Genomic DNA, 26,740 nt, shown 5'->3' on the forward strand with positions numbered 1-26,740 from the left:
CGAAAATACAGAAATTTAACTTTTCAAAATTAACAGCAAAAGCAGAAGACATAAAATTTTTTGATATTTCGGATTTCCATTAAAAATAAATAAAATAATGCACACAATATTTTAATGTATTTTTCTTTATTTGTTAGAAAATATTTCTGTGACAATAGGACACAATTATGTGTGATACACAGCCATATCCTAACACCATCCCACACCAGACAAATCTTGTTGTGTGTACCTTTCAGTATTGAAGCTGTAAAATTATGGATTGGATTGGATTGGATTATTATATTACAGAGCCATAGCCTAACACCATAACACACCACACACATGTTGTTTGTACCTTCAGTATTGAAGCTGTAACAATATGGATTGGATTGGATTGTGATACAGAGCCATAACCTAACACCATCCCACACCAGACAAATGTTGTGTGTACCTTTCAGTATTGAAACTACAACAGTGTGGATTGGATTGGATTGGATTGTGATACACAGCCATAACCTAACACCATCCCACACCAGACAAATGTTGCGTTTATCCAATAGGTTTATCCTAAGTACTGGAGCTGCAAAATGGATTCGGCTGGAGTGTTGTTTTTTCTTCTTTTTCTTGATCAAAACACAATCCATTTGTACCAGCTTTCATAAATGTTAGATGGTTTAATTGACATAAGGAAAATGCGAAGAGTCGAGAAACATTTCTGTTCCATTATCTTATAACCTCGGGTAGCATATTATATTGATTAAAGTCATGAATATAAAATATGCATTGATTTTGTTAGGATTTTATTTTCCGATCATTAAAACTATTGGGCTTTTATATAGAACAATATCCACTAAATTTGCTCAAATCGTTTTACAAAGGGTCCCAAACAATCAGCAACACTTGATATTTGTAGGACGAGAAATTATAGCGCCCTGGAAACTGTTATTACATTTTGTTTTTGATGTCTTTCTCAGGCCAGGAATACATTTCACGCTTGAGTGCGATGACATCATTAGAGTAGCCAGCAAGGCCTAAAAGTTACGCAGGCGCCGTAAAACTATTTTTTTAAAAATCACAACTCCCCCCCCCCCAAAAAAAAAAAAAAAACCCACACAAAATCAAAAACAAAAACTAAAAAAAAAACCCCAAACAAACAAATGAAAAAATGAAAATAAAAATATTAAAATCCCCTTCATTCATCCCATAGGGGAATTTTTTCTCAAGGGTCTATTCCAAGGGAAGACTGGAATAGCCCAGGCATTAGCCGCAGTGCAGCGCCGAAAATTGAGCTATGGCTAGGTGACTTGCTCATGGGCACACAGTGCAGCGGCGAGTGATTGAACTCGGTATTTTTCGGGTACGAAGCAACGACCGTACCGCTGAGCCACGCTGCCCCAAAAAGCAAATCAACAACAGAGTAAAGAGCATTATCCAAGAACTCGACTTTGCCCCGCCAGAAAATAACAAATATTGGTGTCTGAATCTCGAAGAACGAAATAACAGAATGGATTTACCTTAACAAAGCCATTATCTCAATTCTCATTCGTCTTTCTCGTTTTTTCATTCATCGTGTTTTGTTGACAAAGAGGAAAACCGAAACGTCCACATTATATGTCTTTGTTAACTTTGATTTCGTCGGGTTTCGTAAAATAGAAACACCCTCCTCCTCCCATAGTCCTAGGTTCACTCCCCACTGGTGTGCACTTCCCTGAGTCCCTGGTTCGCTCCCCACTGTTGCCTACCTCCTATAACTTTGTCGGGTTTCGTCAGGTTTTGTCGGGTTTCTTAAAAAAGAAACACCCTGTCCGGGGAGATGATGTAAAGGTTTTATCTCCAAAATGAAATAGACGTTTTGGCATGGACTTTTATGCATTTTATTTCTCATGACATCTCATCATAATGGTTTCAGGAATCATCAATTTTACCACCAGGGCAGTGCCATTTTAACGTACGAAAATTAATGAAAACCATTTAATTTCATTTCCAAGAGTGCCATCAAATTAATTTAATATTAACGCTGAATTTCTTTTTTTTTAACCAGCTAACTGTCGTACTCTGGAAAAACACGTATTTAAGAATTTGGAAGTAGGCCTAATCTATTTTTTTTCTTGAGAGAGACCCAAAAGAGAACGATCACATTGGGTTCCAGTTATTTATTACAGAGAGAGAGAGAGAGAGAGAGAGAGAGAGAGAGAGAGAGAGAGGAAGGAGAGAGAGTAAGAAAAGAGAGAGAGAGAGAGAGAAAGGAGTGTGTGTGTGTGTGAGAGAGAGAGAGAGAGAGAGAGAGAGAGAGAGAGAGAGAGAGAGAGAGAGAGGAGGACCACAGGCTTTCTCTCTCATAGCTTGTTACAGGAATAATATAATATGGAGTATGATGAAGATGGTGAATGGTGTTATAGGGGAATGGTGAAAGTGATGGATTGTAACGAAAGTATTAGGAAGGTTGTTGTGATGATGATGATGATGATGATGATGAAGATGGTGATGATGATGATGATGATGATGATGATGATGATGATGATGATGATGATGATGATGATGATGACGATGATGATGATGATGATGATGGTGTTGTTGTTAATGCCGGTTTTTTTTTATTTTTTTTTTTTTACGATAACTACTATGTTACTAGTATGCATCTTGTGTGAGTGTGTCTATGTCAATATTGTATTGTTATAAATGTGTAACAAAATGACAAATTGCCACTTTTTTGGGGACAATAAAGATATATTATTATTATTTTTAAAACTAAACAATACATGCAAGAGAGTCTAGTTTGTGGGGATGACCATTGAACCGACATTTTTGGATGATGTAACTGACACTGGTCAAGATTCAAGGCTGGTCAAGATTCAAGGACAAAGGCTCGTCAATGACTTGTTCCATTGCATATTCATGATAACTGTTACCACCAACCTTGGCGAGAATCCAGAACTCTAGGGACATTAACATGGCGGGTGAGTACTGACATTTTATGAAATATGCAAGAAGAATGATCAGAGACGAGCGAGCCAACTCTATATGAGTGAAAGGATAGATGGATAGTAGACGTCAATAGATAACTGGATACGTTCGATAATAGAACAAATTGAGGGATATGGAACTGTAAGGTGAGACTTATGAGTCAAAGGATAGATGGATAGTAGGCGTCAGTAGACAGCTGGAGACGTTCATTAATAGAACAAACTGAGGGATATGGAACTGTAAGGTGAGACCTTATGAGTCAAAGGATAGATGGATAGTAGGCGTCATTAGACAGCTGGAGACGTTCATTAATAGAACAAACTGAGGGATATGGAACTGTAAGGTGAGACCTTATGAGTCAAAGGATAGATGGATAGTAGGCGTCAGTAGACAGCTGGAGACGTTCGATAATAGAACAAATTGAGGGATATGGAACTGTAAGGTGAGACTTATGAGTCAAAGGATAGATGGATAGTAGGCGTCAGTAGGAAGATGGATACATCAATAATAGAACAAACTGAGGGATATGGAACTGTAAGGTGAGACCTTATGAGTCAAAGGATAGATGGATAGTAGGCGTCAGTAGGCAGATGGATACGTTCAATAATAGAACAAACTGAGGGATATGGAAATGTAAAGTGAGACCTTATGAGTCAAAGGATAGATGGATAGTAGTCGTCAGTAGGCAGATGGATACGTTCAATAATAGAACAAACTGAGGGATATGGAACTGTAAAGTGAGACCTTATGAGTCAAAGGATAGATGGATAGTAGGCGTCAATAGGCAGATGGATACGTTCAATAATAGAACAAATGAGGGATATGGACTGTAAGGTGAGACCTTATGAGTCACAGGATAGATGGATAGTAGGCGTCAGTAGACAGCTGGAGACGTTCATTAATAGAACAAACTGAGGGATATGGAACTGTAAGGTGAGACCTTATGAGTCACAGGATAGATGGATAGTAGGCGTCAGTAGACAGCTGGAGACGTTCATTAATAGAACAAACTGAGGGATATGGAACTGCTAGGTGAGACATTGATAGAGTCGATGGATAGATGGATAGTAGGCGTCAGTAGGCAGATAGATACGTTCATTAATAGAACGAACTGATGTATATGGAACTGCAAGAGAGACCATGAGAGAATAGCTTGATGAGCAAAGGTTTTTGATGACGTACCCACTTCAATGAAGAGCCCAGTGGCTAAAGTTGAGTAAATGAATGACCCACATCTTGTCCAAAACTCTCAAACCTGGGATTTTGCTAAAGTCCTAGGATTGAGAAGTTTTTTTTGTTTTATTTTTAGGGTTGTTTTTGACAACGACGATCATTTTAATCAATCGATATTTGCAAGCTGACTTTTCAGGCCAAAATTTGAAATACGAATTTGTTTTTTTTTTTTTTTTTTAGTTTTTGTTTTTCGAATATGGCAGTATCTATATCTAGGCATCTTTGAAGTTTATATTTCTTAGCTTTCTCAGGATTTTAATTTTTTTCTTGCCAACTTAGGGGAGGGGGTCATATCCCAGAGAAACTGCCGGATAATATCTGATAGCAGGAAGGGCAACAGACATTGGCGGTTTTTCCTTGCCGTCGGCACCCGGATTTATAATTCACAACTGTAATCTGTAGTTTTTCAATACCCGTGATTTTCTATTCAAGATTAATTTTATAGTCTTTCACGATTGAAAGAAAAGATATCTATTAACACAAAATTCTAATATATTCTATTACGTTAAACTGACACTGGCAATTTTTTGCTTGCCTTTGGATAGGATTGCATCTATCAGAATAGTGCTTTCCGCCAGATCTAAATGACACAGCTACCCAATGACTGAAGGGTGGACAGGGGGTCGGAAAAAAATAAAACTCGACTTCACTTGAGATTGATCCAGGTTCCTTTGCGTGTGAAGAGAGTGCTCTACCAACTGATCTATTTCGGACCTTCTAAGCAAAGCGATAGAATCATTCACCATTTAGAGCATAAAAATCGGGACCAGCCTTAGAGTTTATTTAAAGCGAGAGTTTATCTTAACGCAGTTAATCTTAAGGGGCGGTTTGGATGTTTTCTTTAAAAATATTTAATTACCTATATTGAACGTTTTTAATCATTCTTATCGTCATTATAGGTTAAAAAAAAACCCAACATTTTTGGTGAAAATATAAATTATCTGACTTGATAACCGTTTTGCGACCTAATTTGGGGGTCTGGCATCATCCAAATGACAATCTTGTGGCAAACGTTCCACAAAATCTAATGAAGAAATAAGCTTCATATCCTTCCCTCTTTTCAACATTGTAGCATTTTGTTTCACCATAGAGAGAGAGAGAGAGAGAGAGAGAGAGAGAGAGAGAGAGAGAGAGAGAGAGAGAGAGAGAGAGAGAGAGAGAGAGAGAGAGAGATTTTACAGCTTTAGCCTATGGAATTTTTATTAGAACATTACATACAAAGTTGAGAATCAAAGTGTTATGACAAAATTAATGTTAAAAATTTTTATTTTGGATTATAATTCAAAATACACATATCTTATCCAAAAAAAAATCTCTCTACGGTGACATAATACAATATATCTGTGCTAACTCTAGAAATTTTCAGACAATTTCATTGAATAGATTCTGAGAAACGTTTGACACAGAATCCCATACCCTTAGAAAAATGACATATTCAGAAAATAGCAAAACAGCTTTCCGTTTTTCACATTTTTCTTACTACCCTTTTCGATTGTGTTTTTCGTGATTTTTTTGTCTATTTTAAGAGGTTGAACTTCAATAATATTATTTCTAGATAATAAAATATCGTTTTCCACCAAAATACTAGAATCAAAATCAATTTATTCAAGGATTTTCCTGATAATTAGACCCAAGCCGCCTGTTAAAGCGGACTGTAGTGTATCATTATCTACCCTGCTAAATAGCTTTATCTTTTACCTTGAGCCACATGAAACACAAAGCAATTTTCTGTTCTGGATCAATAGAGTTCATCCTATCTTATCTTATAGATAGAACGAAATTGACGTCATTCAGCTCTTTGTTATTGTTTTCAGCCAGCCATTTTTATGGGTCGTTCTTATTAAATTGTATTAAACAGACCCCAGATAGAACGAAGTTGACGTCACTCAGGTCTTTGTTATTGTTTTTTCCCATCCATGTTTAGGAGTAATTCTCACTAAACTGTATTAACCGACTATAAAGGTTTAAGGTTATACAAAGTTGTGTGTGTTAGTCCGTTATATTTCCGGATGGCAATGTTGTGAATTATTTTGCCACTGTCGCACACTGTCTATACGTTTCAAGTTACACGTTGTTTTTTGTTTGTTGGTATGTTATATCTGGCTGGCAGTTATTATGAGTGTTTTAGCTAAACGCATAGCATCAATAAACCCTATCTATTTTTATTTTTGACATCGTGACGCTATCGGCGGCAAAGTCGGTTCTGCCGTACTCTGAAAAAACCCATATTTGAAAATTTGGCCAGAAAACTCTTCCTTCAAATCTCGATCGATTTACATGACCCTCATCTTGGCGAAAACTCTCAAACCTGGGACTTCGCGAAGTCCCAGGTTTGAGAGTTTTTGCCAAGACGAGGGTCATTTAAATCGATCGATATTTGAAGGACGAGTTTTCTGGCCAAATCTTCAAATATGGGTTTTTAGCAAAGTACGGCAGTGTTGTGTGATTGAGTCATAACGAATAACAGACAAATCGATAAAAGATAAAGTCTAGCATGGGAAGATAACATGACTGACCTCAACAGCTGGTAGGAGATTAATATACAATACTATGACATGATAAATACTATTTATATAAATAGAACCATATCTAGAGTACCGTGTATCCCATATGGTCTAGTGGTTAGGATTCCTGGCTTTCACCCAGGCGGCCCGGGTTCGATTCCCGGTGTGGGAATTTTTTTTCTTTTTTTTTTTCTCTTTAATTTGCACTATTAAAAAAAATCATGTTCATGATAATTGGCGGAACGATTTTCTTTTCTTTTCAATCTCATCAGAAAAGTAGGTGGAGCAGGCACTTATGTTGATAACAATAAAGAATGAAGTGAGTTGAAAAGTGCCAGAAGACAAAAGAGAATTTAAAATCTTCCCGGCGAACCGTGGGCTTCGTAAGGTTATGGCCTGACGCTGACGAAAATTTGACGTCAAAATGCCAGTCTTTTGCCACAAAAGAAAACAAATCGTGAGTTGTATTCAATAGTTCAACCAATGAAATAACTTGTTTCCATGAGCTCTACTAACGACAACACTCTAGGCGGTGCAAAAACCAAATAATGACGTCAAACTGCCAGTCCTTTTGGATTTCATTGTCAGGCTATAGATAGAATGAAGTTGACGTCAATCGAGTCTTTGTTATTGTTTTTGCCATCCGCGTTTTATGAGTAATTCTCACTGGAGATAGTATGCAGATGACGTCACTCAGGCCTTTGTTATTGTTTTTGCCATCCGCGTTTGTGAGTTGTTCTCACTAAACTGTATTAAACAGACTATAGAAGTTCATGGTTACACAGAGTTTGTGTGTTGGTCCGTTATACTTCCGGATGGCAATGTTGTGAACTCCTTGGCCAAGCGCATTCTATCTATAAATCAACGTTAGTTTCGTGTGTAGGCACGAATGATCTGGCATGCAGTACAGGTGAAAATTTGACGTAAACGCATTTTATTAATACCTCAGAGTATCCCACCCCCCCCCCCCCCCCCGGAGCACATATAAAAAGGCTCTTTACTCACATTGCCTCACCATACTCAGGTGTAAAATGAGTACCTGGCCGTTAACAGCGTTGTCTCTGTCGGAAAAAAAAATATGTAATATCACCTAACAGGCGTCATGTCCCGTCCTACATGTTGTGTTGCTGTTGGCGCTTTAGTTGATATTGTGCTGTATTAAAGCATTTTTGTTTTAGTGATGAGTTAAAGGCAACATACAGTTTTGTTTTATGGAATGTTAAAAGTGACTGGAGGATGTTGTGGGTATTTTACCTATACACATAGCATTAATTCCAAAATATAATTAATATTCAACACCACGCCACCCCTCCCCCTCACCTCCACTCCATCCCACCCTACCCCCACCCCCTACCCATCCCCTACCAACACGAATCTTATATCTTTATTGGACCTGACCGCAATAATCAACAGATTTACAGAAAGATCCACAGCTGTATTGATTTCCTGTTTATTCAATAAACAGTCAACAGCAACTACACACGATTGTAACAATAACAAGATTAATATGTCATAAACATTTATGGACGCCTTTAGCCAGTTCTCCCATATGGTCTAGTGGTTAGGATTCCTGGCTTTCACCCAGGCGGCCCGGGTTCGATTCCCGGTGTGGGAACTTCTTTTTTTTTTTGTTACCGCGGTCTTTATTTTATTCTTTTTATTTTTGTTTTCTCTTGATAACGCCGGCATTGTATCCAAGCCCCCCCCCCTCTCTCTCTCTCTCTCTCTCTCTCTCTCTCTCTCTCTCTCTCTCTCTCTCTCTCTCTCTCTCTCCCACACCTCCACCCTCATCCACACCCTCTAGCAGCGCAATGAAATATCAAACTTCAATCTAACCACGAGAATGAGATTTTGCCTAGTGTCACCACAGCATTAAATCGATTTCGAGGTTAATCATATTATCGTATGAATTCATTTGAAATATTATAGTTGGTAACATTATTTCATATAGACATTTAAACGCTCCTATCCAGTTCTCCCATATGGTCTAGTGGTTAGGATTCCTGGCTTTCACCCAGGCGGCCCGGGTTCGATTCCCGGTGTGGGAACTTTTTTTTTTTCTTTTTAATCTTTTTTTTTTAAATTCTCAATTTTTTATATTCTGTAATGTTAAGTGTCAAGATATTTGATAGAATGGTTTGCTTATCGTATATTAGCTGTAATTAAATTTGGCATTTTTTTTTTTTTTTGCGCTTCGGTCAAAAGTGAACTGGACCACTAATAAAGATGGGAGAAGAGGATGTGCCAGAGACATACCAATTCAAATACTTTGGAACAACTGTAGAAGGAGATGGGGGGCAATGAGATGGAGGTTAAGAAGAGGATACAGACAGGCTGGAATAATTGGAGGAAGGTAACTGGATTTATGTGTTACAAATGAATTTCCGCAAAGCTGAAAGGGGGAAGGGGGGGGGGGGGATATATAACAGTTGTAAGACCAGTCATCACAGATAATTTATATTTTTCACCAAAAATTTTGTTTTCTTAACTCTCTCCTTACCAGCTATTTTTTTTTATTTTGCCCCGAAAATTCACTCCCACCCAACGCAAGATTAACTTTTCTTACTCAAACAAAAAAGTAAGAAATGAGCTCAACAACACAGTGTTTAGTAATAATAGCTGTAATCAAAGCATTTCTTTGAATTCTGTGATGTACAAGAGAAATCAGAATGAGAAAATTGTCGGTTGCATCGTAACGGATGTGACGTTTTTCCTGTGGGTGGTAAGGAGAGGGTTAATCTACAATGACTACATATTAAAATGATTAAAACCGCCCAATATATTAGAAAAGAGCCACACCGCCCCTTAACCCTGTCCTTACCAGCCATTTTCAGAATTTTCCCCAAAACTTCACACCCACCCAACACAAAGACAGACATTTCTTACTCAAACAGAAAAGCAACAAGCATATTCTATACATAATATATATGAAATCTATTACAGAATGTCAAGTTTTTATAGCTATAGAAAAAAGAAATGAAATCTGGATGAGAAAAGTGACGGTTGCATCGTAACAAATGTGGCGATTTTCCAATAGGTGGTAAGGAGAGGGTTAAATGGCGACATTCCATTAATGTGACCAAACACCTAAATACGGTATTATAACAGAGGGAGTCAGAATCCTAAAACTGCATTTAACGTGAAGCCGTGACTTTCAACTTGGGGAGCCATTTTAACCATAAAAGTGCCGTACTTCTGGAGAATAAACCCATATTTAAAAATGTGCCCAGAAAACTCGTCCTTTAAATTATCATCAATTAGATTTAAATGACCATCATCTTGGCAAAACCCTGGGACGTTAGAGTCTTTATTGAGAAAATACCAAAACAGCTTTCCGTTTTTCACACTTTTCTTACTACCTGTAAGATTTTCAATTATGTTTTTCATACCTTTATTGTCTATTTTAAAAAGTTGGACTTCAATAATAATAATATTATTTCTAAGATAATAAAATTTTGTTTTTCATCAAAATCTCAAAATCAATTTTTGGAAGCATTTTCCTAATAATTAGAACTAAACCGCCCCATAAGGAAATCTTCGCGAATTCCCAGGTTTGAGATTTTTTAAAAAGCCAAGATTTAAATCGATGGATTTTTGAAGGGCTGAAATGATGAAAAGGGGATACTCATACTCGGTGAACTGTGCTCCACTTCCGGTTGGGGACAATTTCTTTCACGTCTTTCATAAAATTATGAATATTGAATAGCGACTTGGGATAATTATAAGATCTGATGAAATTACAACCTCATTTTTACTTTACTCTTCTTAAATTAAAGGTTGTCAATTTAATCAAAATGCTCCTAATTATACTGGTACTCTGGAAAAAAACACTTTTAAAAAATTTGGCCAGAAAACTCGTCCTTCAAATATCAATCGATATAAATGACCCTCATCTTGGCAAAGACTCCCAAACCCGGGACTTCGCCGAAGTCCCGGGTTTGGGAGTCTTTGCCAAGATGAGGGTCATTTATATCGATTGATCTTTGAGGGACGAGTTTTCTGGCCAAATTTTTAAATATGTGTTTTTTTCCCCAGGGAACGGTATTTAGAGAGATAATGTATGGCGGGAATTGTAAGTTATTTGATGTCATATGTGATGGCGACTGTAATGAATGAGTGTTGGATCCCAGTTTCCGTGAGGCCATTTTTCATATAATTGTAATAATAATTGTAATAACATCGACGTATGATCAAAGCAACGGCGCGATCTTCACCTCGTTGTCGAAGATTCTAGAAATTTTTGACCTACGGCTTACAATACATCTTCATTATAACGTTATCGTGTACATTATAAAATGAACATCCGTTTCAGATGTCTGTCCAGTGAAATAACACCCGACTAGTTCGACTATTTTATTAAAGAAAACATTGCATATACTGTGTTTTTTAAAACAACGGCAGTAACGTCTCAGACATGAGACTTTAAAAGAGTCCATGGTTTGAGAATATTTCATATTTGACAAGGATGGGATTGTCCAATTTGATTGATATTTGATGTAACAGTTTTCTGCCAAAACAGAGGAGAACATGTGTTATTGTAAACAGGTACGGAAAAATAATACTCATAATTCATTATCCCCCCCCCCCCTCCCACACACACAATAGGGTTCAACAGTCGTGACGTCACTTCCCTCGTAATGACGTATAGTACTGGTTTTGAACTATCGGAACAATGGCGGACGCCATTATCTCCATCACCGCCCCTGTGAAATACTTCTCCGACGAGCATAAAAGTGTATCCAGAGAAGAAAAACGTCATAAATCTGGTCATGTTTTGAATTTTATAGATTCTGATCGAATGACATGTGAAAAAGTTCTAGCCAGCATGAAGAATAAAAAATACCAATTTTATTTGTTTAGAACAAAGGAGCCGTCTGTTGGGCGGACGTGTCATCAGACTATTGAATCCTATTCTGCCCATAAGCAAACTATTCAACCTCCCGTGATAAATACAGTTTACAAAAATGACAACACAAAGAACGTATGTTATCCAAGAGAATTTTTATGGTAACTTATTATAAAATAGGAAATAGAGGACGTAAATGTGGAATTTATAATATTATTATATCAAACTGACGAATCATAAAATCTCAGAAGACAGATGATTTAGATCTTTCTGTGATAAGAAACAAGTTGATCAAATGAACTGCCTGGGTTTGTATCTTGTTTTGTGAAAAGTAAAACGGAATAGTGATAACATCTAACTAGTGCCGCGCTGAGGACCGGTCCTATTGGACCGGTCCTACGGTCTTTTAGCTGTGAACTGGGGATCGGTCCCATAGTGAAGACCGGCGGCGGTCCTCACTTCTTATCACCTTTCAACTAGTGCCGCGCTGAAGACCGGTCTGATCACCGTCGGTCTCGCGCCATAGCCTACTACTTCCCCAGCGATTTGTTGCCTTCGGTTGCCTATCTTCCACCAATTACCACCCATCCCACTTAATTAATCGCACCCACCCCCCTTTGCCATACACTAAACGACACAGACGACCATACAGGCAGACGACCACCAACCTCCACTCCGCAAACCGCCCTTTCGTGTGTGAGATGGGGGGAACAGGAGGCGCACGCCTTGGACGATTCCATTATACGGGGTAAATTTCAAAATTTACTACACCATAATGATCGCAATGACAATGATCTATGGTGAAGGCATGACCCCTCTTCTCTAATGGGTTATTGTTTGAAATGTATGTGACTACTAAAGATGTGTGTGTTTGTGTGTGTGTGTGTGTGTGTGTGTGTGTGTCGAACCTAGCAAGTAGCAAATCCGATTTTTTGTTTTCTTTTGTCCATCTCTTGTCACCACTCCTTTCTATCGCAGTGTTGTCATTTAAAATAATACAATAATATTAAAATTTCGTTTGGTGTTTTTACTAATCAAATAATATGAGTTTCATTAGTTTCTTCCTTCCAAAAAACCCAGTTATAACGTCTGAATTTTTAAAAAGTCCAATAGAATATTTGGGGACCCCGATAGCTCAGTTGATAGAGCACTCTCTTTATACGCAAAGGGCCAGAGATCGATCCCGGGTGCAGTCGAGTTTTTTCTGAATCCCTGTCTACTCAGCAATGAATGGGTAGCTGAGTTTGTTAGATCTGGCGAAAAGTCACCATCGACCCCTCTTATTACCTCATCCACCCCCTCTTATTATAACTTCACGTCTCTCTCTTACTCTTCAATGCTCGCTGCCCTCTAATGTGTGTGTGGGGGGGGGGGGGGGCGGGGGAGGGGGGGGGGTAGGAGTTGCGTGTGTGTATCAACGCCACGAACAACTCGATCAACGCCTTGGGCGATGCCATTATCTCCGTTAATGGGGATAAATTTCAAATTTTATTAAATTATCGAAGTAACAATGAAGTACGGTGAGCAAATAAAGAAGGCATCACCCCTCTTCTCTAATTAGGTTACAATTTGAAATGAGTGTGACTACTCCGTGTGTTTTACTCCTGTAGACCACGGTTTTCATCGTGTAGCGGTCTTTAACGGTTCAAGAATGAACGATCCCACGCTCTCAAAGGTCAAACCGGTTCGAATTTCAAACAGTCTCTCAGGAATGTTCAATGTCGAAAAGGACCGGACCGGTCCTTGCGGTCTTCATTTCCCAAGGACCGTAGGACCGTGGTCCTTAAGCTTGCCAAGGACCGCCCCGCACTACATCTAACGGTTTTTTAATACATTATACAACAAACTATGGACTGTTTATCAAAACAAAATTGAACTGTAAACAACTTTGTTCATGCTCAAAAAAGCATTTAACTTCGACACATACCATCGTATATGAAAAAATGTGCAGTTTGCTATGTTTACCAATCCCTTGCATTTTCTTACATTATGAGGACTGTCCGAGATGCGTGGTTATCTTAGTTTCTATTGCAAAGCAGTATCAAGGTTTGAATACTGGGATAGTCTTCTCGAAAATTATGGAAAAGTGAGAGAAATAATGACAGCAATACGTCGTCAACAATTCCTGGCCGATCTGAGCGCATCTGAGAAGGAAGATGGAAGAAGAAGAAGAAGAAGAAGAAGAAGAAGAAGAAGAAGAAGAAGAAGAAGAAGAAGAAGAAGAAGAAGAAGAAGAAGAAGAAGAAGAAGAAGAAGAAGAGAAGAGGAGGAGGAGGGAGGAGGAGGAGGAGGAGGAGGAGGAGGAGGAGGAGGAGGAGGAGGAGGATGAGTAAGAAGAAGAAGAAGAAGAAGAAGAAGAAGAAGAAGAAGAATAGAAGAAGAAGAAGAAGAAGAAGAAGAAGAAGAAGAAGAAGAAGAAGAAGAAGAAGAAGAAGAAGAAGAAGAAGAAGAAGAAGACGGCGACGACGACAAAAACAGACATTCATTACAGCCACGCTTTTTCTTGTATTTTTTACTTACCCATTTTAAATCTGTATGTTCCTGTTTCTTTGTCTGTTCAAACAGCCACAACGCAATAGTTATCAAATAGTTCCTTTGGAGTTTACAATCTAATTCTCACAAGAGAAGTGAACGTTTTATATCAGAGGTTGTCAAACAAAGTTGATTTTTGATTACCCCCAAATGATTTAAGGTAGACAATAAGTTTACATAAAGCTGATTCTGAACTTTTTCGAATTTGTTAAAACATTGACAGGAGTTTTAATTCCGCACAGTTAACTGTCAATTTTGAACTTATAAAATTGAACTATACAACTTCTTAAATTGTTTCTTCAACTATAAGACCTATCAACTGCCCTAAGAAAAGAAAGGCCTTTATAATTTGTGACCTTTTTATAACTTTCTTTATTAATTAATTCAATGCTGGAATCGGACGAGATTGGTAACGCGTTGGTTTTGGAAAAAACAAACAGCGTAACGCACGCACACAGTGCTACTACTACTAAATAAATAGATACGCACGCGCTCCTTTTCTTTTCTATTATCTTTTTGTTTTGTTTTGCTTTTTCTATATACACTAACTACAGTACTAACTTCTTTTAGTCATTCACCGCTGCTAGTTCCAGCGTCTTATCTGCCGATGGCGGTGGTCTCCCTTGTTTGCACGCGGGGCGGGGAGAGAAACTCAGCGTTGCGCAAAACGTCCCAAGCATGAGCGATGGGAATGCAATGGGATCAGCGTGAGTACGTACGAGCAACCCCGTTCTTTCCCTAGGATTTGTGTGGGCGTCGTCTTCGTGGTGTAATAATGAGATATTGTTATAATGAGACATGACAGCCACCGCAGTCACGTAGACATGCTACGGCGGCCATTAATATCAAATGATGCTTTCCTAGTACAGAGTAGTTATTGAATATATAATAACAAGAAATGAAGTGAGTAGGAAAGTTCCAGAAGACAACAGAGAATAAAACTTGTGCGGCTATGTGGTCTAGTGGTACGACAGTCGCTTTCGGATCGGAAGGTACTGGGTTCAAGCCTCGCTCGGCGCATTGTTGAGTCCTTGGAAAAGACTCTTTACTCATATTCTCTCACCGTACTCAGGTGTAAAATAAGTACCAGGCCGTTAACATGTCTATGTCCGAAAAAACATTCCACATGTTACGTGTTGCTGTTGGTCAAGGACCCTTTGTAAAGCGCTTTGAGCACACTTAGTGGATATTGCGCTAGATAAAAGCTCTAGTTTTTTTGAGGACGTAGTAATTCTTGAAAATAGATAGTATGCGCTTGGCTAAGAAGCTCACAACATTGCCATCCAGAAGTATAACGAACCAACACACAAGACTATGTAACCATGAACGTTTATAGTCTGGATAATACAGTTAAGTGAGAAGTACTCATAAACGTGGATGGCGAAGAACAATAACAAAGACCCCAGTGACGTCAACTTCAAACTATCTATATCATAACAAGAAATGAAGTGAGTAGGAAAGTGCCAGAAGACAACAGAGAATAAAAACTTTGCGTTGCGATTTGGGGAAAGGGGGGGGGGGGGGGGAGAGGGCTCGACCCCGCGACCTTACTTGTACGACAACTCCGTCTGGCCGGGGATATTGTGACTTGCCGTACCAGTAGGGTCGCGAAATTTTTATTCTCCGTCTTCTGGCAATTTTCTACTCAATTCATTTCTTGTGATTATCAACATAAGTGCCTGCTCCACTCACTTTTCTCAGTTTTTGAATATTTGTGCGGTTATGTGGTCTAGCGGTATGACACCTGAAGGGCCCTGGTTTCGAAGGCCCGTTCTGAGTGACACATAACTGACTCCTTAGAAAAAGCTCTTTACTCATATTCTCTCCACGTATTCAGATGTAAAATTAATACTTGGCCGGTAACAGAGTTGTCTCTGTCGGAAATAGAGGGAAAGAGAAAGGGGGGGGGGGGGGGGGGGGGTAGTAAGAGAGGGAAAAGGAAAAATAAATAAAGACAGTAAGAAATTAATAAAAGAGCTTTTTAAAAAACGTATTAAATTTCATACAAAACTAGAAACGTTTCGGGTCCAAAAGACTTCTTCAGCCAACGACAAATACTACAATGGAAAAGGAAACGCCGCACGTTAATTCCTTATGATTGACTGCTCTTTCGTCCGAAACTTTCAGTTATTTGTATTTTGTTCTTTTTATCATCATCAACAATATCATCATCAGCATCATCATCATCATCATCGTCGTCGTCATCATCATCATCATCATCATCATCATCATCATCATCATCATCATAATCATCATCATCCAACAATACCAACATCAACGCAACGACCACAACAATAAATCTTATCATTGTTTCTTTATCTTCATCCTCATCGTATCGCTCATTTCAAAAAAAAAAAGATAACAAAAAAGGAAAAGAGGTGACGAGAATCCTGAAAAAACCCCAGACATAATATAGAGAAGCGATCTAGATAGCATTATACATACATGGAAAAAACGCCCATACTTTATTTTCATTGCTATTTCGGACGACGCTGGTAGCAGGAAGACGGATGCAAAACCCCACTGAGGGAGATCCGATACTTGATATTACCCAGAATGCAACAACAATAACAATAAGCCCGCCATTGACATAGGATGCCAATTTTATTACATAAGAAACAAATGGCCTGTGATGCCAAGAGGCGCAAGACAGTAGACAGGAGATCATCATAGTGTAGGTAAATTTATCCACATTAGATTAAGCTATGTATGGCATTATGCAACTTATTGCTGTGCATACCGAGAGGACGAATAGTTGGTGGGCAGCGTGGCTCAGCGGTACGGTCTTTGCTTCGAAAGGTACCCAGTTCGATCATTCGCCTCTGCTCTGTGTGGCCTTGAGCAAGTCACCTCGCACTATGGGATGACTACAGGGAATTTTTTTAAAAAAATAATTTTTATTACCAGCCAGACGTGCTAAAAATGGTAATCAGTAGGTCTGAGGTTCGATCCCCAGTCGACGAAGACTGATTTTTGGGATGATGTTGTATTTCTTGTATTATGTTCCCTTGTCTGGCACTGTTTCATAAACACTTTTCAGATCTGTATTCTGTACACATCATCATCATCCATCGTGGCTTGTACTCTTGAGCACGTTGCCGTCAGCTGTTTCCACGAATCACGATCTTCTGCAGTGCGCATGAAATCCGTGTTGCTTTTACCATAACTTTTGGGCATCTTAGGTTATTTAGATATGTCATTCTTTGTCTTCCTCTAGCTCTCTTTCCTACACATACAGAAAGTTGATTTATCTCTTTGTAACTTTGCGAGCTTGTATACAATGTAAAAAGTCTACCAGTCTTCAAACGGCATTTAAAAACCTATCATTTTCATTCTGGTTATCGTGATTCTATGTGAACTTGGAGCAAGATATCCGTGTGACTGTTGTGGTGATTGTTTAGTCGAATGACTGAATGTGTGTGATACCAAAAGATACAAACTATTTATTGTAAAGCACATCTAAGCACTATGTTGTGATTACTGCCCCTATATCAAATAATAATAATAATAATAATAATAATAATGATAATAATAATAATAATAATAATAATAATAATAATAATAATAATAATAATAATAATAATAATAATAATAATAATATAATAATAATAATAATATAATAATGATAATAATAATAATATAATAATAATAATATATAATAATAATAATAATAATAATAATAATAATAATTAATAATAATAATAATAATAATAATAAATAATAATAATAATAATAATAATAATAATAATAATATTACAACATTCATCTTGTGGCCAGTAGATTCCGGGTTCAAGGGTCATTTCAATCGATTGGTATTTGAGGTCACCTGGAAGTTTTATTTTGGTCGATAGGTAAACATGTGGATTTAATCAGTGTTCGACAGTTAACTGAGCACTGGCCTCATAAACAATGGAGTCGTTCCCAATTCCGGCCGTTGTAGACATTGTTCTAACCCTAATTGTTGGTAGCGGGGTGCGATAGGTATGGCAGCCGCTTCTGATGAATGGTATTCACACTACTATGCAGTGGCGTGGCATGCTTACAGTATAAGGAGGTGCCAGAATCAGAAGAAAATGACTAAAAACATGCCATATTTATAAATACAAACGAAAGAAAAACATTTAAAGAAAAGACAGGCAATAAGTAAGAGGCGATTTATACCATTTCTCAATATTATTTTTAAAAAAAGCTGTAATCCATTTTTAAAGGATGGATGCGGTGCCAGGTACCAAATCAACCAATATAGCCACGCCCCTGCTACTATGTTATGACGATCTATCCAGGATGCAAATTCCGTGCCGCGGAATCGTACACCGTCACAAACCCGCCCGGAAACTTCGTCACAATGCACCGTTCAACGTGATGCTCTGCAGTTTCGGGCTCGTTCCCACAACGGGTACATGTTGGGCAGGTGGAAAGTCACCCACTGATGTAGTGAACGTGCTGTTAAGCAGGTTCTCGACCGAAGCAGATTGGTTGCCACCCAATGTCTCCTCTTGCTGGTGGAAAAGACTGGATAGGTGTGGCGGAAAATACTTTGAAATAAACAAGTGTCATAATGTGTACCCAGCGGGTAGCTAACAATCGCTATCGTCAGTTCAAACCGTGTTAAATTCCACCTACACGGGCCGTATATTATCTTGTTTGTGCCGCTATGTGGTCTAGTGGTATCACACTCGCTTTCGGATCGGAAGGTCCTGGGTTCGAGCCCTTCTCGGCACATAGTTGAGTCCTTGTGAAATGCTCTTTACTCACATTCTCACACTATACTCAGGTGTAAAAATGAGTACTTGGCCGTTAACAGCGTTGTCTCTGTCGGATAAAAATTGCAATATCGCCTAACAGGCGTCATGTCTCGTCCTACTTGTTAAGTGTTGCTGCTGGTCAAGTACCCCTTGTAAAGCGCTTTGAGCACGTTTAGTGGATATATATAAGCCCAACTTTAACTTCAACTTTAATAAACTAGTGTCGGGTGTATCCAAAGGGTCACTAGCATTTGCTACCGTCAGTTTAAATTCCACCTCCAAGGGCCTGGTATCTCTAAGGGAATGATGATGAGAACGTCAACCAGTCAACTTGCATCGATGGTGCCATCAACAGAACTTCGCCGGCTTGTCTGGAGAGTGAAACCACTTACCAAATCCAGAACTTCCAACTAGGACGTAAAATTCGTAGAATTACGAAATTTTTGTTCAAATTTTAGAACTTCAAGAGCATTTCAAAGTCATTAAAGCTTACTGAAAATGAACGTTGTCAGACTGCATAATTTAACCCTTTCCTTACCAACCATAGGAAAAGCGTCACATTCGTTACGATAAAACTAATAATTTCTCATTCTGATTTCTGAACTTTACATCACAAAATTGTAATAATTTTATTTTTGTTATCGCTATAAGACTTTGAAACTGTTTGCAGGGCTCAATTTGCTTTATAATATTATGTTTAGAATATAATTGCTGTTTTCTTGTTTGAGAAAGAAAAATAAATTTTTCTGTTGGGTGTGTTGGGGAAAATTCTGAAAATGGCCGGTATGGAGAGGGTTAAAGGATTATGAAGTGTTATCTATTCCTCATGAAAGTAAATTGTTGACCTCTACAGTTAACTATACCGACTACTATTTTTATCTCCTAAAAACTACGAAATTTTTAAATTTTTAACTAGGCAGGTTTGCCAAAGCACAGACCACGTGATTCTTCACTGCTTTGGTACGTCATTTCCGGAAGATTCTATAACAGACCATCTGGCTGATAAACACGTCTTCCAGAGCTTCTTACGTGAAAATGCCCCTCTTTACATAGCAGTGATTGGGTCGTTGGGTCTGCTAGATCTAGTGGAAAGTACTTTGCGATAGACTAGGCTTCATATTCGACGGATAGTAAACAGGATTCACGCTATAGAAACCGAGACCTCCGGCTATGCGGTCCCAAAATTTCTGAAGGACTACTTTTAAAAAATTTTACTATAATATTATAACAGTACACCAGGTTGATAAGCTTTTTCCAGAGCCGTTTGAATAAAAATACTTTGAAGTCTGAAGACCAAACGATACTAACAAAAGGATTCAATAGTCCGACGTCACGTCCGCCCAGCAACCAGCAGCTTGGTTCGAAACAAAGTAAATCGGTATTTCTTTTTCTTCATGCTGGCTAAAACTTTTTGACATATTATGTGATCAGACTGTATAAAAGTCAAAACAAGATCAGATTTATGATGTTTTTCTCATCTGGATACACTTTTATGCTCGCCGGAGAAGTATTTCATAAAGGCGTCCGCCATTGTTCCGATAGTTTTGAACCAGTTACTAAGTTACTATGCATCATACGAGGGAAGTGACGTTACGACTGTTGAAACCTATATCGAGGACAATCACTATGGGGTCGACCAAAGAGCTTGTAGATTAATTTTGATGACTTTGACGATGATTGTTTTCATGGATAATTGGAGACATAAAAATAACAAAAACATCAAATTCTATTAAGCAGTAACAATTGCCCGTTCTCTGAAAAGAAAATGCGTATTTATAATTTTTGCCGAAATCTCGTATTTCAAATATCAATCGATGAGAAAAGATCCTCATCTTGGCAAAAACTCTCATACCTGGGACTTCACGAAAGTCTTCAAGGATATCCCAGGTTTGAGAGGATTTTAGGATCATTTTAATCGATCGAAATTTAGGGACGAGTTTTCTGGTCAAAATGTTAAATACGTGTTGTTGTTTTTTGGGAGTACGACAGAACATGACAACACTCTCCATAAAGTATGGAAGTTTATGGCGACCATAACAGTACAATTGTCTACTTAAACGGTCATTACGGGAAACAACATTGGCCATTTAGTATCAATCAAACCAAACCCCGTGGTCAGATTGGTTTTCCGAGTATTTTAACCAGCTAACTGCCGTACTCTGAAAAAACACATATTTTAAAATTTGGCCAGAAAAAAACGTCCTTCAATCAGCGATCGATTTAAATGACCCTCATCTGGGCAAAAACTCTCAAAGCCTTGGACCACGCGAGGTCAAAGTTTGAGAGTTTTTGCCAAGCCGAGGAACATTTAAATCGATTGATATTTGTAGGATGAGTTTTCTGGTCAAATCTTTAAATACGTGTCTTTCAAGAGTACAGCAGATGACAGGTTAATAGAAAATCCGCTCCAGTATGATGGCAATCACAACATTACGATGGTCTCCAAGTCACGTAGTTTTGTGTACAGTGAAAGGATGACAATGTTGTGGGTTTTTAAGCCAAGCGCATACTATCTATTTTGTACAATTTGACATTGACAGAAATTGTATTACAAAAATGTGACCCATCGTCTCAAAACGGTATTATGTCGGAACGAACCAGATGCTTAAAAGCCGAATTAAATGTTAAACTGGTCAAAAATATAAAGTGTTGGCATTGGCACCCTATCCATTCACCTCAATAAAACATACAAACTCAACATAAGTCTGATATTTCTGGCTATAAATGCAATTTTCAACATCTTAACCAACCCGACTTAATACCGTTTCGAGGCGAAGGGTCACAAATCATTGAAACTTATATTTATTACCTATACAAATTTCCATATCTTAAGCTTATCCTGACGTGCACATGTATGCAGGTCTGATAATGAGCTTGATTTAACATTGTTGTAATGGACACTATTTTGCGTTGGTTTGACTATTTCCATGACAACCGTGAAATCTTAACAATTTGGGTTAACAGACCTGCAAATAAGTTCACGTGGGCATATATATTTTCTTCTTTTCCTTTTGTTTGAAAAAAAAATCCCCTAAAAATATGAGCTTTCATATAGCGCAGTATCAACTAAATACGCTCAAAACGCTTTACAAGGGGACCCGAACCAACAGCAACACATAACAGGTAGGACAAGACGAGAACTGACGCCTGTTAGGTGATTGCACAATTTATTGTCGACAGAGTAAACTCTGTTAACGGTCAGACAATGTTTTCCAAGAACTCAACATACGCCACTCAGAGTGGGACTCGAACCCAAGACCTTCCGATCCGAAGTCGAGTGTCATGGCACGAGACCACATCAAACTGCCTTATATTGTTGACCCTTTGTGTTATTCGTTAATCATTCTAGTAAATTTTGTTGCGTTTTCCAACAGGATAAAAGGGGTGGGGCGCGGGGGGGGGGGGGGGGGGGTCGTTTCTTGCACTTTAATGAAGATTGCCTTGCGCAATCATAATAATGGTTGTGCAATTAATATTTGACGAAATGTCGACTGATGACATTTTAATTATTATTGCTGTGCTTGGCATAGTCGGGCGATTTGTAGTATCCAGTGTCTGTTTAATTACTTGATCATTATTAAATGTTAAAAACCTGCTTTTCTAATGCGAATAATAGTGATAATTATCAAAATGAGTGTTCAACGTTTGCAATTTTGATACAAAATAAATATTACAGTCTAAAAAAAAAACCAACAACGTACTAAACACCAAACGTGCAGCCACAAACCCTTCAACGGCTGAAAATTGTTAATACATCACGAATACATACAGTTTTATAGATAGTTCGAAGATGACGTCACTCAGGTCTTAGTTATTCTTTTTTGCCATCCGCGTCTGTGAGTAATACTCACTGAACTGTATTAACCCGACTACAAACGTACATGTATACACACAGTTTTGTGTGTTGGTCCGTTATACTTCCGGATGGCAATGTTATGAGCTTCTTAGCCAAGCGCATACTATCTATAGATAGTGTACGCTTGGCTAAGAAACTCACAACATTGCCATCCGGAAGTATAACGGACCAACACACAAAATTATATGTCACCTTGAACGTTTATAGATAGTATGCAGATGACGTCACTCAGGCCTTTGTTATTGTTTTTGCCATCCGCGTTTGTGAGTTGTTCTCACTAAACTGTATTAACCTGACTATAAACGTTCATGGTGACACAGAGTTTGTATGTTGGTCCTTTATACTTCCGGATGGCAATGTTGTGAACTCCTTGGCCAAGTGCATTCTATCTATAGATAGAATGAAGTTGACGTCACTCAGGCCTTTGTTATTGTTTTTTGCCTTCCGCGTTTATGACTACTTCTCACTAAACTGTATTAACCTGCCTATTATAAACGTTCATGGTTGCACACAGTTTTGTGTGTTGGTCCGTTATACTTCCGGATGGCAATGTTGTGAACTTCTTAGCCAAGCGCATACTATCTATAGTCAGGTTAATACAGTTTAGTGAGAAATACTCTCAAAAACGGATGGCTTTAACTTTTCAAATGTCTTCAGATCAGAATGTGTAAAAGTCAAAACATGATCAGATTTATAATGTTTTTTTTTCCCCCTCTCGATACAGTTTTATGCTCGTCGGAGAAATATTTCATAAGGGCGTAGCCATTGTTCCGATAGTTTAGAGCCAGTTACTAAGTTACAAAGCGTCATTACGAGGGAAGTGACGTCACGACTGCTGAAGCATATTGGGTTCTATAGATAGAATGCGCTTGGCCAAGGAGTTCACAACATTGCCATCCGGAAGTATAACGGACCAACACACAAACTCTGTGTAACCATGAACTTTTATAGTCTGGTTAATACAGTTTAGTGAGAACAACTCACAAACGCGGATGGCAAAAACAATAACAAAGGCCTGAGAGACGTCATCTGCATACTATCTATATTCACTTTCCATGTGCTTGAGGTCATTGGTCACATTGCAAAATGGGCTCAAAATGACCTGAACAGTTTGGTTCAACTTGATAAATGGGTATGTTCACAACTTTCATAAACAAAGCAGCGTGTTTACATTTGTTAAGAAACAGTCAATCATTGGACAACAGTAAATCATGTGATTGATGACTGGGTTAGACGAAAACATGAATATAGATAGAATGAAGTTGACGTTACTCGGGTCTTTGTTATTTTTTTTTTTTTTTTTTTTTCTATCCGCGTTTATGAGTAATTCTCACAAAATTGTATTAACCCGATTATAAATGTTTAAGGTTACACATAGTTTTGTGTGTTGGTCCGTTATACTTCCGGATGGCAATATTGTGAACTTCTTAGCCAAGCGCATACTATCTATATATAGATAGTTCTTAGTTGACGTCACTCAGGTCTTTGTTATTGTTTTTTGCCTTCCGCGTTTATGAGTAGTGCTCACTGAACTGTATTAACCTGATTATAAACGTTCATGGATACACACAGTTTTGTGTATTGGTCCTTATCACTTCCGGATGGCAATGTTATGAGCTTCTTAGCCACGCGCATACTATCTATTGCCCCCATTGTCTCGTCAGCCGCTATTCTCTTATGCCTTCAATTTATAAAAAGGAAGATATAGGTACTTCTCTTTATAAAATCTGACAAGGTCACAAGAATAACGATTCATATGAATGTAATTCATTTTAGACGAAACAATAACGTTTAAATGAAGCTACAATCAATATTTTATGTTATTCTCCTTTGAGCTTCAAGAAGCAACATTTTCAAGGTCACAAGGAAAATCAATTGAACTGACATTATACAGGAAACTAGATCGTGTGACTCAGGAGTCCAAATGTCAATAGATAGTATGCGCTTGTCTAAGAATTTCACAACATTGCCACCCGGAAGTAAAACGGACCAACACACAAAACTATGTGTAACCTTGGATGTTAATAGTCTGGTTAATATGGAGTTTAGTGAGAATTGGATTCAGTAGTCTGATGTCACGCCGCCCGGCAACGGCGGCCATCTTGGTTCTAAACAAAGAAAATCATTACTTTTTATTCTTCATGCTGGCTAGAACTTTTCATATGCCTTGTGATCAGAATGTGTAAAAGTCAAAACATGATCAAATTTATGTTTTTTTCCCTCTGGATACGCTTTTATGCTCGCCGGGGAAATATTTCATACGGCGTCCACCATTGTTCCGATAGTTTAGAGCCAGTGTTACTAAGTTACCATGCGTCATTAGGAAGGAAGTGACATTACGACTGTTGAAGAGTATTACTCATAAAAGCGGATGGCAACCCCCCCCCCCCCCCCCCAAAAAAAAAAAAAAAAAAAAAAAAAAAGCAACATCAAAAAAACAAAAAAAAACAAACAAAAAACAAAAAAAAAAAAAAAAAACAATATCAAAGACCTGAGTGACATCAACCTCATTCTATCTATAGATAGAAGGAACGAGGTTGACGTAATTCAGCTCTTTGTTACTGTTTTTAGACAGACATTTGGATGATTAGTTCTCATTAAATTATATATCAATCAGACTATAAACGTTCAAGGTTACACATAATTTTCTGTGTTGGTACGATATATCCGGCTGGCGGATGTTGAGAATTTTTTAAATTATCGCATAGTATCAATAGATAGTATGCGCTTGGTTATAGATAGTATGCGCTTGGTTATAGATAGTATGCGCTTGGTTATAGATAGTATGCAGATGACGTCACTCAGGCCTTTGTTATTGTTTTTGCCATCCGCGTTTGTGAGTTGTTCTCACTAAACTGTATTAACGAGACTATAAAAGTTCATGGTTACACAGAGTTTGTGTGTTGGTCCGTTATAATTCCGGATGGCAATGTTGTGAACTCCTTGGCCAAGCGCATTCTATCTATAACGGATCAACACACAAAACTGTGTGTATCCATGAACGTTTATAGTCGGGTTAATACAGTTCAGTGAGCATTACTCATAAACGTGGAGTCAAAAAACAATAACAAAGACCTGAGTGACGTCATCTGCATACTATCTATAGATAGTATGCGCTTGGCTAAGAAACTCATAACATTGCCATCCGGAAGTATAACGGACCAACACACAAAACAGTGTGTATCCATGAATGTTTATAGTCGGGTTAATACAGTTCAATGAGCATTACTCATAAACGCGGATGGCAAAAAACATCAACAAAGACCTGAGTGACGTCATCTTCGAACTATCTATAGATAGTTCGAAGTTGACGTCAATCACGTTTTGTTAATGTTTTTTGACATCTGCGTATGAGTAATTCTCACTAAACCGTATTAACCTGACTATAGATAGTATGCGCTTGGCTAAGAAGCTCATAACATTGCCATCCGGAAATATTACGGACCAACACACAAAACTATGTGTATCCATGAACGTTTATAGTCAGGATAATATAGTTCAGTGAGCATTACTCATAAACACGGATGGCAAAAAAAAAAACAATAACAAAGACCTGAGTGACGTCATCTTCGAACTATCTATAAACGTTCATGGTTACACACAATTGTGTGCTGGTCCGTTACACTTCCGAATGACAATGTTGTGAGCTTCTTAGCCAATGGGAAAGATCTATATTCATGTTTTTGTCCAACCGAGTCATCAATCGCGTGATTGTTGCTGTCCAACGATTGGACATTTCTGAACAAATGTAAACACGCTGCTTTGTTTATGAAAGTTGTAAACATACCCATGTGTCAAGCTGAACACAATGCCCAATCGTAATGTTTGATAGTTCAAAATCTGTGAACAGTTTTCACTATGGAGGTTACTTTGAGCACATTTTGCAATGTAACCAATGACCTCGAGCACATGGAAAGTTAATATAGATCATGCCCATTGCAAACTATCTATTATTTGAAATAAACGAATTCTTGACCGTGTCAGTGGACATCCGGTCTACGAAGAATCTTTGGAGTAATTATTTTCGTTGCTGATTTGTCTATTCCAAGAACTGACCAAGAATATTGGCCAACACCCTGGT

At 38.2% G+C, this 26,740-nt stretch overlaps 1 protein-coding gene and 3 non-coding genes across 4 annotated transcripts in view; 3 read left to right on the top strand and 1 right to left on the bottom strand.

Moving 5' to 3' along the window:
• The window catches only part of LOC144963249 (uncharacterized), a 73,647-nt gene extending 59,041 nt beyond the window's left edge, over window positions 1–14,606 (bottom strand). The window contains exon 1 of the mRNA XM_078897111.1: window positions 14,047–14,606. Coding sequence (XP_078753237.1) covers window positions 14,047–14,050 — 4 coding nt within the window. The 5' untranslated portion in view covers window positions 14,051–14,606. The remainder of the gene's footprint in view (window positions 1–14,046) is intronic.
• On the top strand, window positions 6,781–6,852 carry Trnae-uuc (transfer RNA glutamic acid (anticodon UUC)). Its single transcript has one exon. It is a non-coding gene; the product is annotated as a tRNA-Glu (tRNA).
• Window positions 8,224–8,295, top strand: Trnae-uuc (transfer RNA glutamic acid (anticodon UUC)). The gene has a single exon. It is a non-coding gene; the product is annotated as a tRNA-Glu (tRNA).
• On the top strand, window positions 8,657–8,728 carry Trnae-uuc (transfer RNA glutamic acid (anticodon UUC)). The gene has a single exon. It is a non-coding gene; the product is annotated as a tRNA-Glu (tRNA).
• Window positions 14,607–26,740: the final 12,134 nt, after the last annotated feature.

This window comes from Berghia stephanieae, chromosome 1 (genome assembly GCF_034508935.2).
Source record: "Berghia stephanieae isolate SIO BIC M18660-M18661 chromosome 1, UCSD_Bste_1.3, whole genome shotgun sequence".
Lineage (NCBI taxonomy): Eukaryota > Metazoa > Mollusca > Gastropoda > Nudibranchia > Aeolidiidae > Berghia > Berghia stephanieae.